The sequence below is a fragment of the Amblyraja radiata genome, chromosome 38, assembly GCF_010909765.2.
Source record: "Amblyraja radiata isolate CabotCenter1 chromosome 38, sAmbRad1.1.pri, whole genome shotgun sequence".
Lineage (NCBI taxonomy): Eukaryota > Metazoa > Chordata > Chondrichthyes > Rajiformes > Rajidae > Amblyraja > Amblyraja radiata.
Window position 1 is genome coordinate 2,691,149 of NC_045993.1, and position 17,595 is coordinate 2,708,743.

General features: G+C 49.1%; 1 protein-coding gene across 1 annotated transcript; it reads right to left on the reverse strand.

The window, feature by feature from the left end:
• Positions 1-547: 547 nt before the first annotated feature.
• Positions 548-8,412, reverse strand: LOC116966947 (ras-related C3 botulinum toxin substrate 1-like). Its single transcript, XM_033013335.1, has 6 exons — positions 8,221-8,412; positions 5,869-5,940; positions 4,444-4,561; positions 3,843-3,905; positions 3,143-3,302; positions 548-928 (listed from the first exon to the last, which is right to left on the reverse strand). Exons 1-6 carry the CDS (start codon positions 8,259-8,261, stop codon positions 801-803), a joined length of 582 nt encoding a protein of 193 aa, XP_032869226.1. The 5' UTR covers positions 8,262-8,412; the 3' UTR covers positions 548-800.
• Positions 8,413-17,595: the final 9,183 nt, after the last annotated feature.

Genomic DNA, 17,595 nt, shown 5'->3' on the forward strand with positions numbered 1-17,595 from the left:
AGATCTATACAGTATTTCTAAACTTTATTTTACTGCTGAACCACATATTAAATATTACAAAAAAATATGGATATAATGAAAGATGAGGAATATAAGCTGGTCACTGCGTTACAGAAAATGACACAAGCCCCACCAATCTAGAAACGTCAACTTTTATACATAAAAATAACAGCAAGAGAATGTTTCAACTCTAATTTTAACTCAAAGGAAACATGTTCTGAAGGAGAGTTGTGTTGGCTGCAGTCTGAACAAGTCAGCTGGCATGGAACAGCTGGATAGTACAAAACATAGAGTCTTTAGAAGGTAGACAAAAATGCTGGAGAAACTCAGCGGGTGCAGCAGCATCTATGGAGCGAAGGAAATAGGCAACGTTTCGGGCCGAAACCCTTTTCACTGTACCTCAGTAAAAGTGACAATAAACTAAACTGAACTGTACTGAAACTGAAGATAGACACGAAAAGCTGGAATAATGGAATAGTTGATTTCGGTCGAGACCCTTCTTCAGACAAATAGAAAGGTCTCGACCCGAAACGTCACCCATTCCTTCTCTCCACAGATGCTGCCTGTCCCGCTGAGTTACTCCAGCATTTTGTGTCTATCTTTAGATTCATTATGGACTCGAAAAATAAATTGGATAAGTAAAGGCATGTGAACGGGACGAATCAGGTAGCTCCTTCACCAAGGTGAGCAGACGCATGTTCTTTCCCAGAGGAATTCCACGTGAGATATTGATGGCCATTCGGTCTTGATCCATTCCACTTTCTTTATCAGGACCCGCCAGTAATGTCCTGAAAATCTGGCTACAGAATGAAGCAACGACTCCGGCCTTTCTTAGCTGGTTGCTGGATCACAGCTCGGATTGCTGCATCGAAGATGTCCTTCAGACCGATGTCCTTGCGAGCGGAACTTTCAACGTATTTAAAAGCGCCTGCAGTTATACAATACAAGGTATGAGTATTGAAGAGGAAGGAATATGACGAGTGTTTAGACAATAGACAATAGACAATAGGTGCAGGAGTAGGCCATTCGGCCTTTCGAGCCATTCAATGTGATCATGGCTGATCATCCCCAGTCAGTACCCCGTTCCTGCCTTCTCCCCATATCCCCTGACTCCGCTATCTTTAAGATCCCTATCTAACTCTCTCTTGAAAGTATCCTGAGAACCGGCCTCCACCACCCTCTGAGGCAGAGAATTCCACAGACTCACCACTCTCTGTGAGAAAAAGTGTTTCCTCGTCTCCGTTCTAAATGGCTTACTCCTTATTCTTAAACTGTGTGTGTGGCCCCTGGTTCTGGACTCCCCCAACATCGGGAACATGTTTCCTGCCTCTCGCGTGTCCAAACCCTTAATAATCTTATATGTTTCAATAAGATACCCTCTCATCCTTCTAAACTCCAGAGTGTACAAGCCCAGCCGCTCCATTCTCTCAGCATATGACAGTCCCCGCCATCCCTTAAACTGTGGCCCCTGGTTCTGGGCTCCCCCAACGTTTGTCGGCACTGGGCCTGCATTCGCTGGAGTTTGGAAGAACGATGGGGGGGACCTCATTGAAACTTGCCGAATAGTGAAAGGCTTGGATAGAGCGGATGTGGAGAGGATGTTTCCACTAGTGGGAGAGTCTAGGACTAGAGGTCACCAACTCAGAATTAAAGGACGTTCCTTTAGGAAGGAGACGAGGAGGAATTTCTTTAGTCAGAGGGTGGTGAATCTGTGGAATTCTTTGCCACAGACGGCTGTGGAGGTCACAAGTCAGTGGATATTTTTACGGCAGAGATAGGTAGATTCTTGATTAGTGCGGGTGTCAGAGGTTATGGGGAGAAGGCGGGAGAATGGGGTTAGGAGAAAGAGATAGATCAGCCATGATTGAACGACGGAGTAGGTTTGATGGGCCGAATGACCTAATTCTGCTCCTATCACTTATGACATGACTTATAACTCAGCGGGACAGGCAGCATCTGTGGTTATTCACTTGCACCTCCTCCAACCTCATCTACTGTATCCGTTGTTTCGGGCGTGGACTCCTGTACATCGGCTCGGCGATCGTTTCGCTGAACACCTCCGCTCAGTCCACCTAAACCCACCTGATCTCCCGGTTGCTCAGCCCTTCAACTCCCCCTCCCATTCCCACACTGACCTTTCTGTCCTGGGCCTCCTCCACTGTCAGAGTGAGGCCCAGCAGCAAATTTGAGGAACAGCACCTCATATTTCGCTTGGGCAGCTCACACCCCAGCGGTATGAACATTAACTTGTGTAGGAAAGAACTGCAGATGCTGGTCTCAATCGAAGGTAGACACAAAATGCTGGAGTAACTCAGTGGGACAGGCAGCATCTCTGGAGATATTGACTTCTCTAACTTCAAATGACCCTTGCTTTTTCCCTCTCTCTCCATCCCTCCCCCTTCCTCATTCTCCCACTAGTCTGACTGCCCTCTTTAGTGAATTTTATCTGTATATACTTCGTTGTCAACTTCCCCTTGCTAGCAATGATCTAATCCACATTTTCCTTGAGGGTGTGTCTGAACCTATACTGAAGGAGACTTGTGTTTACTGCAGTTTGAACAAGTCGGCTGGCATGAAACAGCTAGATAGCTACTAAACAGTCTTTGGACTTTAGAGATAGAGCGCGGAAACAGGCCCTTTAAACCCACGCCAACCTGCGATCCCCATATCCTTATTTTTACAGAAGCCAATTATCCTACAAACCTGTACGTCTTTGGAGCGTGGGAGGAAACCGGAGCACCCGGAGGAAACCCACGCAGGTCACGGGGAGAACGTGCAAACTCCGTACAGACAGCACGTTGAGTTTAGTTAAGTTTAGAGACACACGCGGGACATTTGGCCCACCGAGTCCGCGCCCACCATGGATCACCCCGTGCACTAGACCTATCCCACACATTCCTTGGGACAATTTACCGAAGCCAATTAGCCTACAAACCTGCACGTCTTTGGAGTGTGGGAGGAAACCGGAGCACCCGGAGAAAACCCACGCAGGTCACGGGGAGAACGTGCAAACTCCGTACAGACAGCACCCGTGGTTAGGATCCAACCCGGGTCCCTGGTGTGTAGGATAGTGTTGGTGCACGGGTGATTGTTGGGTGGGCGTGGGCTCGGTGGGCTGGAGGAGGAAGCCCACATAACGTACCGATCTCCTTGGCTTTCTGCTCGCCCTCCTTGTAGCTGACCGGAGCCATGTCCTTCTCCTTCAGCTTCTCAATGGTGTCCTTGTTGTCCCTCAGGTCCTTCTTGGTGCCCACCAGGATGATGGGACAGTTGGGGCAGTGATGCTTGACCTCGGAGGACCACTGCGGCGGGGAGACGTTCACAGGTTCACAGGAGCACAATTAGGCCATTCGGCCCATCCAATCTACCCCGCCATTCAATCATGGCTGATCTATCTCTCCCTCCCTCCCACCCAACCCCATGTTCGTGAATTCATAACATTTTATAGAAATTTCATAATGAAACAAGAACATGTTCTTCAGATTCCAGAAGGAACCTGTTTCCTCAGATTCAGGGGACAGTCTCATCCCAGCTGTTATCAGGCAACTGAATCATCCTACACCCTAGACACCAGAGTGGAGGAAGGAACTGCAGATGCTGGTTGAAACCGAAGATAGACACAAAATGCTGGAGTAACTCAGCGGGACAGACAGCATCTCTGGAGAGAAGGAATGGATGACGTTTCTGGGTCAATAGACAATAGACAATAGGTGCAGGACGGACTCGGTGGGCCAAAGGGTCTAGACTAACCTAGATGTGCCTACTGATCGCTTCAAAAAGAGCAGGTGCGTGTATCTGATCAATCGAACGTCTGAGTAGATTGGTGGGATCTCAGCTCTTACCTTCAGCTGGACATTCATGAATGAGACAGGGTTGACCAGGGAGAAACAGATGACAAACACATCCTGGAAAAGAGGAAAGGACAATGAAGACTCCAGTCATCCAGTGAAGAACCCGGAGTGATAGAGTGTGGAAACAGGCCCTTCGGCCCAACTTGCCCACACCTGCCAACATGACCCATCTACACTAGTCCCACCTGCCCGCGTTTTGTCCATATCCCTCCAAACCTGTCCTATCCACGTACCTGTCTAACTGTTTCTTCAATGTTGGGATAGTCCCTGCCTCAACTACCTCAAGCAGCTCGTTCCATACACCCACAACAGTTAGACAGGTGCATGGATCGGGCAGGTGACGAGGGATATGGACCAAGTGCAGGCAGGTGGGATTGTTGTAGATGGGACATGTGGGCCAGTTTATGGGCAAGTTGGGCTGAAGGGCCTGTTTCCGTGCTGTATCACTCTATGACTCTATGAGGGGGTGTGGGGGGGGGGGGGGGGAGAGGGAGGGGGGGGAGGGGGGAAGAGGGGGGGAGGGGGGGAGAAGGAGGGGGGAGGGGTGTCTTGTGGGAGAATGGGGAGGGGATCGCTGTGCGGACATTCTTACAGTCTGGGGGTAAGAGAGAGGCCGCAGCCGGTCATAGTCCTCCTGTCCCGCCGTGTCCCACAGCCCGAGAGTGACCACCACATCATCGACCGTCACCGTGGTGGAATAGTTATCAAAGCTGCGGATGGAAGGCAACGGTCATTCCCGCACACGGTGAAAGGTCACGCAACTCTCAAACCGACACAATGTGCTGGAGTAACTCAGCCGGTCAGAAATGTCCAGGAAGGAACTGCAGATGCTGGTTTAAACCGAAGACAGACACCAAACGCTGGAGTAACTCAGCGGGACAGGCGGCATCTCTAGAGAGAAGGAACGGGTGACGTTTCGGGTCGAGACCCTTCTTCAGTCTGATTTTGTGCCTATCTTCGATTTAAACCAGCATCTGCAGTTCCTTCCTACACGTGATCAGTGAGACCCCCTACTGTTGGACTTGACTCTTCAGCTCCTGAGGGAAATATCTTTCCAGAGATCCTTACTTGCAGGTGAATTGAGCCAGCGTTCAGAGTGGCTCTTTCTGCGCCGACCAGCTAACACTATCCTACACACACTAGGGACAATTTACACATACACCAAGCCAATTAACCTACAAACCTGTACGTCTTCGGAGTGTGGGAGGAAACCGGAGCACCCGGAGAAAAACCCACGCGGGTCACGGGGAGAACGTACAAACTCCGTAAAGACAGCACCCATAGCTGGGATGGAACCCGGGTCTCCGGCGCTGTGAGGCGGAAACTCTACCGCTGCGCCACCGTGCCGCTGAGATGGGCTGAATAAATTTGACTATTTCTTGTCTCTCGCTCCCCACACTGCCTCCCTTAGTGACCGCATGCAAATCTCTCCCGCCGCCCTGGTTTGTTGCACCACCTCCTGCCTCAAGTTCCCATGGCAACGACCAGGGGCGGAAATCCCCCGGGGGGTACAGGGGGGACACGTCCCCCCCCCCCCACCCCCCTGCATTGAGAGGTGGGGGACGATCCCACCCCATTTTTTGTAATCCGGACTTTATCAGCCTCTTTACATAGAAACATAGAAAATAGGTGCAGGAGGAGGCCATTCGGCCCTTCGAGCCAGCACCGCCATTCATTGTGATCATGGCTGATCGTCCCCTATCAATAACCCGTGCCTGCCTTCTCCCCATATTCCCTGACTCCACTAGCCCCTAGAGCTCTATCTAACTCTCTCTTAAATCCACCCAGTGACTTGGCCTCCACTGCCCTCCACAGCAGTCAAATACGGGACAAGGGCGAACCTCGTATGGGACAAACCAATTTAGCCCAATATGCAGGATGTCCCGGTTAATACGGGACAGTTGGCAACACTAATCCAGGATCAGCTTCTTCCCCGCTGTTATCGGACAGGGCGGCAGAATGAAACATAACCGATACAAATCAACGGGAAGGAACTGACGGAGAAGTATATACTCACACGGTGGGAATGTACTCCTCTGGGAAGGTGTGGGTGGTATAGGTGATAAGGACAGAGGTCTTCCCAACGGCCCTACGAGAGGAGAGAAAGACACAGGTGTCAATAGTGGAGACGCCCCCACGGTATTGTTTCCGGACTATTGTTGGTTGTGCCAAAGATGGAGACAAAATGCTGGAGTAACTCAGCGGGACGGGCAGCATCTGTGGAGAGAAGAAATGGGTCACGTTTCATTAAATTCATCAGTACACACACACACCCACACACACACACACACACACACACACACACACACACACACACACACACACACATAAATATATACACACACGAATATATAAATATACATATACATACATACTATGCACAATCACATATGTATATACATATATATATATATAAGTCTGAAGATGGGTCTCGACCTGAAACGTCACCCATTCCTTCTCTCCAGAGACACTGCCTGTCCCGCTGAGTTACTCCAGCTTTTTATTTCTATCTTCAGTTTAAACCAGCATCTGCAGTTCCTTCCTACACATTAATGTCTGTGTGTGTGTTTTATACGTGTGTTTGCATGTATGTGTGTATGTATGTATGTACAGTATGTTTGTATGTATGTATGTTTGTATGTTTGTAGACACAAAATGCTGGAGTAACTCAGCGGGTGAGGCAGCATCACTGGAGAGAAGGAATGGGTGACGTTTGTATGTTTGTATGTATGTATGCATGTTTGTATGTTTGTATTGATGCATGTTTGTATGTTTGTAGACACAAAATGTTGGAGTAACTCAGTGGGGGACAGGCAGTAATACAATTTAACTTTCTAAATGTAACCACCAAAAAGCTTAATAGCCTAAAACATGGTTATCTGATCACCGGGGGTTTGTGGCTCAGTTAGTTCCCAAAATAGAAGGCTTGGGTAAAGAGCAAAATAGCTTTCGCACTGTATCATGCAAAGCAGGCTTGGTGGGATATCAAACAGGCCCTTCGGCCCATCGCCCAGGGGGCAGGATACAGGTGGAATTGAATGGGGGGGGGGGGTGGGGGGGTAGGGAATGTGGGCACATTTCACCCTTTCCCCTAACCCCCGCCCCCCCCACCCCCCTCCCACCTATATTCCTCCGAAGATAGACACAAAAAGATGGAGTAACTCAGCGGGACAGGCAGCATCTCTGGAGAGAAGGAATGGGCGACACTTCGGGTCGAGACCCTTCTTCAGACATATATATATATATATATATATATATGTACGCATATATATATGTATATAAATATGTGATTGTGCATAGTATGTGTGTGTATGTATATTTATATATACGTGTGTGTGTGTATATATTTGTATACGTGTGTGTGTGTGTGTGTGTGTGTGTGTGTGCGTGTGTGTGTTTTAATAAATTTAACTAAACTAAACTAAATAACCAGAGTGCTGAATATATTGTTATAGCGACAGAAAAATGCAGATTTTTAAAAAAAATGTACAAAAGCTGAAACTGGGAGATCAGGACTACACCCTTAGTGAGGACTGTTCTCGTTGCTGGCTCGAAGGGCCGAATGGCCTACTCCTGCACCTATTGTCTATTGTCTAATAGACTTGAGACGTTAGACTTTAGAGACACAGTACGGAAACAGGCCATTCAGCCCGTCGAGTCCGCGTCGACCAGCGATCACCCCGCATAAGTTCAGTTTAGTTTAGTTTAGTTTAGTTTAGTTTAGTTTAGTTTAGTTTAGTTTAGTTTAGTTTAGTTTAGTTTAGTTTAGTCTAGTCTGAAGAAGTGTTTCGGCTCGAAACGTTGCCTATTTCATTCGCTCCATAGATGCTGCTGCACCCGCTGAGTTTCTCCAGCACTTTTGTCTACCTTCGATTTTCCAGCATCTGCAGTTCCTTCTTAAACAATCAGTTCAGTTCAGTGTAGTTTAGTTTAGAGATACAGCGCGGAAACAGGACCTTCGGCCCATCGAGTCCGCGCCGACCAGCGATCCCCCCGCACACTAACACTATCCTACACACACAGTGGGGACAATTTACAATCTTTTACTGAAGTTCAAGTTCAAGTTCAAGTGAGTTTATTGTCATGTGCCCCTGTATAGGACAATGAAATTCATGCTTTGCTTCAGCACAACAGAACATAGTAGGCATTGACTACAAAACAGATCAGTGTGTCCATATACCATGATATAAGCCAATCGACTTGCAAACGTGCAGTTCTTTGGCCTGGGGGGGGGGGGGGGACCGGAGCACCTGGAGAAAACCCACGCAGGTCAACAGCAGTAACCTCAGGAGAGGAAGGAAGGGGGAGTGGGAATAGCATTGGGAAGATGGAATACTGGGATAGTAGAAGCATTGGAGTCGTCACTCACCCATCACCCACCACCACACATTTGATACTTTTCATCACCATTCCCGAGCGCTTGCAGTTCCCCCCTCAGTCAGACGTCTGTGTAAGTCGCGTTGCCCACTCCACTCGACTCCGACCCCTGCCCGACTCTGCTCCACCCGTGAGCTTGGAGATCCCCTGGATATCGGTCTCCTCCTCCCCGACCCGTTCTCAGCGGAAGGAATACTGACAACATCCCCAACGGCCAGGTAGGAAAATCAGATTACAGCTGATTTAACTACCAAATAATGGCTTTCAACATAATGAGGGCTGTTTGGATGCACCAGGAAATAGATGAGTCAGAGAGACTTTCAGCACAGAAAGAGGCCCTTCGGCCCATCATGTTCGTGCTGACCATCAGGTCCCCTTCTATACTATCCCCGTTTACCACCTACTAGAAGGGGAGAGGGGCAAGGTTTCAGGGGAAAGGTTTTACCCAGCGGGTGCCAAGTGCCAGTGGTAGAGTTGCTGCCTCACAGCGCCAGAGACCCAGGTTCGATCCTGACTACGGGTGCTGTCTGTACGGAGTTTGCACGTTCTCCCCGTGACCCGCGTGGGTTTTCTCCAGGTGCTCCGATTTTCTCACACACTCCAAAGGCGGACAGGTTTGCATTCATTTCGGGAGGGCTAGACTATACCAGCAGAGCTATAATTCTGAGGCTTTGTAGGGTGCTGGTTAGGCAACACTGGGAATATTGTGAGCAGATTTGGTCCCCAGGAAGGATGTGTGGTTCTGGAGAGGGTTTAAGAGGAGGTTTACCAGAATGATCCCGGGAATGAGCGGGTTAATCTATGATGAGCGTTTGACGGCGCCAGGGCCTGTACTCGCTGGAGTTAAGAAGGATGAGCGGGTTCCTCATTGAAAGTTACCGAATAGTGAAAGGCCTGGATAGAGTGGATGTGGAGAGGATGTTTCCATTAGTGGGAGAGTCTAGGACCAGAGGTCACAGCCTCAGAATTAAAGGACGTATTTTTAGAAAGGAGACGAGGAAGAACTCCTTGAGTCAGAGGGTGGTGAATCTGTGGAATTCATTGCTACAGACGGCTGTGGAGGCCAAGTCATTGGGTATTTTTAAAGCGGAGATTGACAGATTCTTGATTAGGTCGGGTGTCGGGGGTTATGGGGAGAAGGCAGGAGAATGGGGTTAGGAGGGAGAGATAGATCTGCCATGTTGAATGGCGAAGAAGACTTGATGGGCCGAATGGCCTAATTCCGCTCGTAAATACCAATGTACATGAACTATTCACTGTGAGGGGAACGGGGGGGAGATTAAAAGCGACTAATTTTTATAGAAAGGGCACCATCACTCGCAAACTAATTCTGCTCCAATGATTAATAAACAATTGAACATTGATCGCTTTTTGCAGTTTTACTGGCCTGAGATTTCTTGGCTGGGATTTGAACACTGGGTCTTTAGATAGAGGCAAGCGCGATCTTTATTGAACCAGATGTGAATGTTTGACACAATTCAAAGTTGCTGTGTGCCTTTCTTTCTAGTTCATTCAAATAGGCATTCTAGCCACTTTCCTGATTTGGTAGTTAAATCAGCTGTGAACAAATTTCCCTACACCCAGGGGCTGTCACGATGGCGCAGCGGTAGAGTTGCTGCCTTACGGGTTCGATTCCGACCACGGGCGCTGTCTGTGTGGAGTTTGCACATTCTCCCTGTGACCCGTATGGGTGTCGTGTACGATAATTTACCGGATTCAGACAACGGAGTTTGATTCACTCAGTAATTTATTATGCTGCTGGATAAGGCACGTACACACTCGTGTCTGCCCTTACACACTCGCGTCTCCCCTTGCACACTCGCATCTCCCCTTACACACTCGTGTCTCCTCTTACACGCTCCATCTCCCCTTACACACTCGCGTTGCCCCTTACACACTCATGTCTCCCCTCACACACTAGCGCCTCATCTTACACACTCACGTCTCCCCTTGCACACTTGCGCCTCCTCTTACATACTCACGTCTCCCCTTACACACTCGCGTCTCCTCTTACACACTCGCGTCTCCCCTTACACAATCACGCCTCCCCTTACACACTCATCTCCCCTTACAGGCTCTCGTCTCCCCTTACACACTCACGTCTCCCTTTACAGACTCTCTTCTCCCCTTACACACTCACGTCTCCCCTTACACAATCACGCATCCCCTTACACACTCGTGTCTCCCCTCACACAATCGCGCATCCCCTTACACACTCACGCATCCTCTTACACACTCATCGCCCCTTACACACTCACGCCTCCCCTTACACACTCATCACCCCTTACACAATCACATCTCCCCTTACACACACGCCTCCCCTTACACTCATCACCCCTTACACACTCACGTCTCCTCATACACACTCGCTTCTCCTCTTACACACTCGCTTCTCCTCTTACACACTCACGCTCAGAGAATGGGCAGGCTTGGACCGAGAGTGGCAAAGCAGACAAATCCTCCCTCAGTCTTCACCTCAGCTCATCTGTACTGAAGGAGGTGCTTTAATTTGTCTGTCTTCCCTCTCCCAGTCCAAGCCTCACCAATCTCGCAGCGCCAAATGTCATTATTTGTGTTGATAGTTTAGTTTAGTTTAGTTTAGTTTAGTTTAGTTTAGTTTAGTTTAGTTTAGTTTAGTTTAGTTTAGTTTAGTTTAGTTTAGTTTACAGAAACCAATTAACCTACAAACCTGAATGTCTTTGGAGTGTGGGCAGAAACCGGAGCACCTGGAGAAAACCCACGCGGGTCACGAGGAGAGCGTGCAAACTCCGTGCAGACAGTGCCCGTGGTCGGAATCGATCCAGTGTCTCCGGCGCCGTGAGGCAGCAACTCTACCGCTGCCCCCCCCCCCCCCCCCCCCCCCCCCCAATCTCTCCAACTCGTCCACTCCCAGGGACTGTGCCAACCTTGCCCGCCCCAGGGGGGCTCTGCCTTTAACCGCCCCTCCCCCACTCCCCCCGCCCGGGTTGGTATGTCAACCCCAGAGACCTCATCTGTCTCCCCCCCCAAAAAAACAAGGAGATGTGGACTGTGGCGCCCTCTAGGGGGAAACATGCGACAGGCAGTGACTGAAGCCTCTCCAAACACATTGATTGTGTGGGAAGGAACTGCAGATGCTGGTTTACACCGAAGATAGACACAAAATGCTGGAGTAACTCAGCGGGACAGGCAGCATCTCTGGAGCGAAGGAACGGGTGACGTTTCGGGTCGAGACCCTTCTTCAGACTGAGACTCAGGGGAGGGGGGGACACTAGAGATATGGAAGGGCAAGATGTGAACATGACATAGAGCTGGAGAGCAGGGGGAATCAAAGAGTGGGGGGCAGCGAGACCCTTCCCAAAACATCACCCATTCCTTCTCTCCAGGGATGCTGCCTGTCCCGCTGAGTTACTCCAGCAATTTGTGTCTGTCTCCAGTTCCTTCCTGACCACAAAGGATCGGGACCCCATCCTCAGATTGCAAAGTTGGGCACAAGATCCTGGAAAACACGAGGATACAAAGTTTAACCTCAACTGGGGCGGCACGGTGGCGCAGCGGTAGAGTTTCTGCCTCACAGCGCCGGAGACCCGGGTTCGATCCTGACTACGGGCGCTGTCTGTACGGAGTTTGCACGTTCTCCCCGTGACCTGCATGGGTTTTCTCCGGGATCTTCGGTTTCCTCCCACACCCCAAAGACGTGCAGGTTTGTAGGTTAATTGTCTTGGTATAAATGTACAAATTGTCCCCAGTGTGTGTAGGATAGTGTTAGTGTGCGGGGATCGCTGGTCGGCGCGGACTCGGTGGGCCGAAGAGCCTGTTTCCATGCTGTAACAGTAAACTAAACTAAACTCCTAATCTCTAGTCTGAAGAAGGGTTTTGGCCCGAAACGTTGCCTATCTCCTTCGCTCCATAGATGCTGCTGCACCCGCTGTGTTTCTCCAGCACTTTTGTCTACCTCCTAACCTCCTTTGATGTCTCGTTTTCACACCTTACACTTTCTTATCTCTGTGTCTCCCTCTACCCTGACTCTCAGTCTGAAGAAGCGTCTCGACCCGAAACGTCACCCATTCCTTCTCTCCAGAGATGCTGCCTGTCCCGCTGAGTTACTCCAGCGTTTTGCGTCTATCTTCGATGTAAACCAGCATCTGCAGTTCCTTCCTGCACATAATGTGACTCCACACCTTGTCTACGATGCATAATGAGTTCTATAATGAGTGTCTGATGAGTCAACCCTAGCAGGGTGTGAATTCCAAGTGTCTCTGTCACACACGGTATGAGCAGAAGCTTATCCAGAGGTTACAACATGAATCACGCTAGATTTCCGCTCTATCTAAACCACTTGCTGATATAATCATTCCTCAGAAATTAATCCACTTACTAATACATGCGTAGGAAGGAACTGCAGATGCCGGTTTACACCGAGGATAGACACAAAGTGCTGGAGTAACTCAGCGGGACAGGCGGCATAAGTACATAGGTTTTAGGAGCAAGATTAGGCCATTCACCACATCGAGTCTACTCTGCCATTCAATCACGGCTGATCTATCCTCAACTCCAGAGCCAACAAGATCATGGGAGACCCCTTCCACCCCAGCAACGGACTGTTCCAGCTGCTACGGTCAGGCAAACGCCTCCGTTGCCATGCTGTGAGAACGGAGAGATTGAGAAGGAGTTGCTTCCCAGAGGCCATTAGGACTGTAAACTCCCATCTCTCCAGAGACTAACTTTACTGAACCACTCTACAGTTGTGTGATGTCTTTTTAAAATTGCTGTTTTTTAAAATATTTTTCCTCCCACAAATATGTAATATGTGAATATGTGACTGTTCCATTCTGTTTGTAGTTTGTTGTTTTTTGCACAAAGTCCGCGAGCATTGCCACTTTCATTTCACTGCACATCTCGTATGTGTATGTGACGAATAAACTTGACTCCCTCTCAACCCCATTGTCCTGCCTTCTCCCCATAACCCCTGACACCCGTACTAATCGAGATTCTATCTGTCGCTGCCTTAAAAATATCCATTGACTTGGCCTCCACAGCCGTCTGTGGCAATGGTCCTGCCTGGAGAAACAAGGAACTGTAGATGCTGGTTTACACAAAAAGACACGGGGTGCTGGAGTAACTCAGCGGGTCAGGCAGTATCCCTGGAGAACATGGAGAGGTGATGTTTAGGGTCAAGATCCTTCTTCAGTGTCTGAGGAAAGGTCCCCGACCAGAAACGTCGCTAATCCATGTTCCCCAGTGTAGGGGTTTTGCGTTTCCCTTTACTCCAAAGGGATTGCCCTAGGTTCTAGACCTCGGAATTATGGTGGGATATGATAAAAAGGTTGAATTGACCAGAGTGTGCTGATGAGTGAAAACAGAAACCAAGATGGACTCAAAGCAAGTCTAAAATTTACAGGCTTTATTAAACAATGAGAAATCGAATCTCACCAACACTACATAATACGTGGCTAAACTTATGCTTTAAACTAAGACTATGGACGGAAAACTATCGGGCACGTCGTAAAACTTACTTTACACAATTTTACCCCCCTTTCGCTTTATTTTCTCAACCTCTTTCCTATTTCGGGAATTTCACCAGGTCACCGGGATACTCACAGCTAGGTCGATGCAGGCCCACGAGCTGTCCAGCAGAGCAGAGAGAGAGCGAGTTCTGGCTTGACTCCTGTTTTTATACCTGAGCTTCCTTTGAAACCCCCAGGTGGTCCTCTGGATAAAAGGGTTCTTTTGATGATTCCCAGTTTCGATCTGGCATGAACAATAGGCTTCCGATGAAAAGGGGTTTGCAGATGTCATGATCCCTCAGCCTGATCGTTATCCCATCGCCTGGATGGGCTCCTATTGTCTCGATGGATGGTTCATCCAAGATGGTGATTGTGCTTGCTGCTGGCCTGTTTACCACCGTCTGCTGAGGCTTGGTTCCTTCCTTTGTGTATCCAAGATAATCTCGTTATCTCCGTCTCAGCCTTTGCTGCCCACACCATTCGCCTAGTTGTGTGATGCCCAAATCCACAGGCCAGACAGGTTTGAAACTTGAAACTGATTCTTTCTTTGTGGATTGGGGGGTTTTTCCGTTGCAGCCAGCAAATCTGTCTTTTTTAAATGTCCATGTCCTTATCCGAGTTCTTCCATAATTTTGGAGGATTTGCCCCAATAACTTACACGCCCCTACGATACGTCCAGGCTTGCACGGACCGTATCGATTGACAAACTTAGTGGGCAATCCTCCAGCCTCAAGAGCTGTAAACACTCCTGGTGAGAAGGTGAAATTATGTACCCCGAAAGCCCCCCTTAATTGCTAACTAGGCCCTCGAAGCACATTAACTTACACTATACACATTTTACTTTACATCAATCCCACAAACCATACAGTACCCTCACGACCATTCCCTGAAAATGCAGGGATTACAACATATGTACAAAAACTATTGCACTAGAGTACAGACATTTTACAGTGATGTGGTGTCGTTACGGTGACGTCGGGCGGCTCGATTTACCAGCTGTTGTAATTTGGCCATCCTCCTCCGCCTTTTAAATTTGCAATTAATGCATAGCAAATACACCATAATTATCATCTGGCAGATGATCAGAACACGGGACACGATGCGGACTCATGCTGGAACTATGATCCAGGACACCAGGTCCCACCAACTTGGAGACTTGATCTCTTCGATCTCCCTGGCGATATCCAGAGTCTTTTGTTCCAGGGAGAAGAAGTGTTTGTGCGACAACTCGACCGCCACCAGCAACTCTTTTAATTTTTCATTCACTGGGGGAATATCATACCCAAAATGGGCAACATAGTTAAATAAGTCAGTTACATTTTCTCGTACCGAGAGGTGAACCGAAGAAGGTTCCGGGATGGGTAATATTCGCTGCTGTGCCACATGGACTTCTGCCCTGGGTTTAAAGCAGAAGCTGCTGTGCGGTATCGGGCACCACAGCTGTGATCCGTGCTGATACCGCTGGGCACTTGTGGTGACACAGTACGTCCCACTGCCTATATACGCCACCTGTGGAGGGACATGGTCTGCCGCCATCGCCTCCATGGTGCAGTTTATAGGCTGTGCCCCAACAGCCCTGAACCCACACTGAGGCCTAGCCTCAGCGCCCATGTGCTCGGGACACAGGATTACCTGTGCTCCCCGTCTCCGACAACCCAAAAGGTCAATGCCTGTCACAGCTTGCTCCCTCACTATGACATAGGGCGGGACCTTCCCGTAGCGAATATGCACCCCCCCACGAACAACTCCCACGTTCTCCACTCGGTACAGAGGAGCTGGTCGTGCCGCGGTTCCCATCACCGGGATTCGTACGACCACTCCCATTATGGTGTGATTGGATTTTCCACAATCCACCGGTACCGGGTAGGCTTCGGAGGCCACACGAAGCTGACAAGGACTCAAAGTGCTGTTATAAGGGTGTAGCGCTGCTAGGTGCTGGTTGCTATCCATGTCCTTATCCGAGTTCTTCCATAATTTTGGAGGATTTGCCCAATAACTTACACCAGGGATGCTGCCTGACCCGCTGAGTTACTCTAGCACTCTGTGAAACGTCACCTATCCATGTTCTCCACAGATGCTGCCTGACCCGCTGAGTTACTCCAGCACTCTGTGAAACGTCACCTATTCATGTTCTCCACAGATGCTGCCTGACCCGCTGAGTTACTCCAGCACTCTGTGTCTTCTGTAGTTAAACATTTTTGTTCTTAGTAGATACTAGACCAAGTGCAGACCCATCGTGTCTGCTCCCCCAATGCACCCGTCCCCGACCTATAGCCCCCACGGTAGTCGTGGTCCTCATAGAGGATGAAATCTTCAGTGAAGCTGCTCACTGCCTGCCGAGCCATCGTGACGTCATCGGTTGAAGCTGGTCGTTTGAAATTCAAAGTCTTTTGATTTAAAAAACACTTTTAATCAGTAATGAGTCGAGAATAATGAGTCGAGCATCCATAGATGCTGCCTAACCCGCTGAGTTTCTCCAGCATTTTTGTCTACCTTCGATTTTTCCAGCATCTGCAGTTCCTTCTTAAACACACTGTTGTTGCTGTGTGTGGGAAGGAACTGCAGATGCTGCTTTAGCCCGCAGACAGTGGGACAGGCAGCATCTCTGGAGAGAAGGAATGGGTGATGTTTGGGGCCGAGGCCCTTGTTCAGACTGAGCCTGCTGTTGTTCATACTCTTCGAACTTCCGCTTGCCACTTCCTGCGGAGGTTTGCGGCCTTTCAGACTAGTTTGGGGAGGCAAAGCACTCCTCATCTCAGCCCAACCCCATCAAATTTGGAACATGTATACAACATGGTGCTTTAGAAGGTTCAGCTGGTGAGGGTCAGTGTAGGGTTGAGTCTGCACTTTGATGCACCAGTTGCGTTGAATCCATTGCATTACTTGCGCGTTTGGCAGCGGTAATGCAAAAACAAGCCTCCTGAGACCAACGTTTCTCCGCGCTGTACATTTCCTGTGGTTGACACTAAGAAGAACTTAGATGCGGCCCAGAAAAAAACGCAGTCTAGTGCAGTTCTTGTGCAGGAAGGAACTGCAAGTGCCGATTTAAACCCGAGATAGACATAAAATGCCGGAGTAACTCAGCGGGACGGGCAGCATCTCCGGAGAGAAGGAATGGGCGACATTTCTGGTCGGGATCCTTCTTCAGACTGAGAGTCAGGGGAGAGGGAGGCACGGAGATAAGGAAGGGCAAGGTGTGAAAACTGCAGATCAAAGCAGGTGAAGTTTCAGGAAGCTGTAGTAGAGGGTTGATTGCTGGCTGAGGGGAAACATAGAAACATAGAAACATAGAAATTAGGTGCAGGAGTAGGCCATTCGGCCCTTCGAGCCTGCACCGCCATTCAATATGATCATGGCTGATCATCCAACTCAGTATCCCGTACCTGCCTTCTCTCCATACCCTCTGATCCCTTAGCCACAAGGGCCACATCTAACTCCCTCTTAAATATAGCCAATGAACTGTGGCCTCAACTACCTTCTGTGGCAGAGAATTCCATAGATTCACCACTCTCTGTGTGAAAAAAAGTTCTTCTCATCTCGGTTTTAAAGGATTTCCCCCTTATCCTTAAGCTGTGACCCCTTGTCCTGGACTCCCCCAACATCGGGAACAATCTTCCTGCATCTAGCCTGTCCAACCCCTTAAGAATTTTATAAGTTTCTATAAGATCCCCTCTCAATCTCCTAAATTCTAGAGTATAAACCAAGTCTATCCAGTCTTTCTTCATAAGACAGTCCTGACATCCCAGGAATCAGTCTGGTGAACCTTCTCTGCACTCCCTCTATGGCAATAATGTCCTTCCTCAGATTTGGAGAGCAAAACTGTACGCAATACTCCAGGTGTGGTCTCACCAAGACCCTGTACAACTGCAGTAGAACCTCCC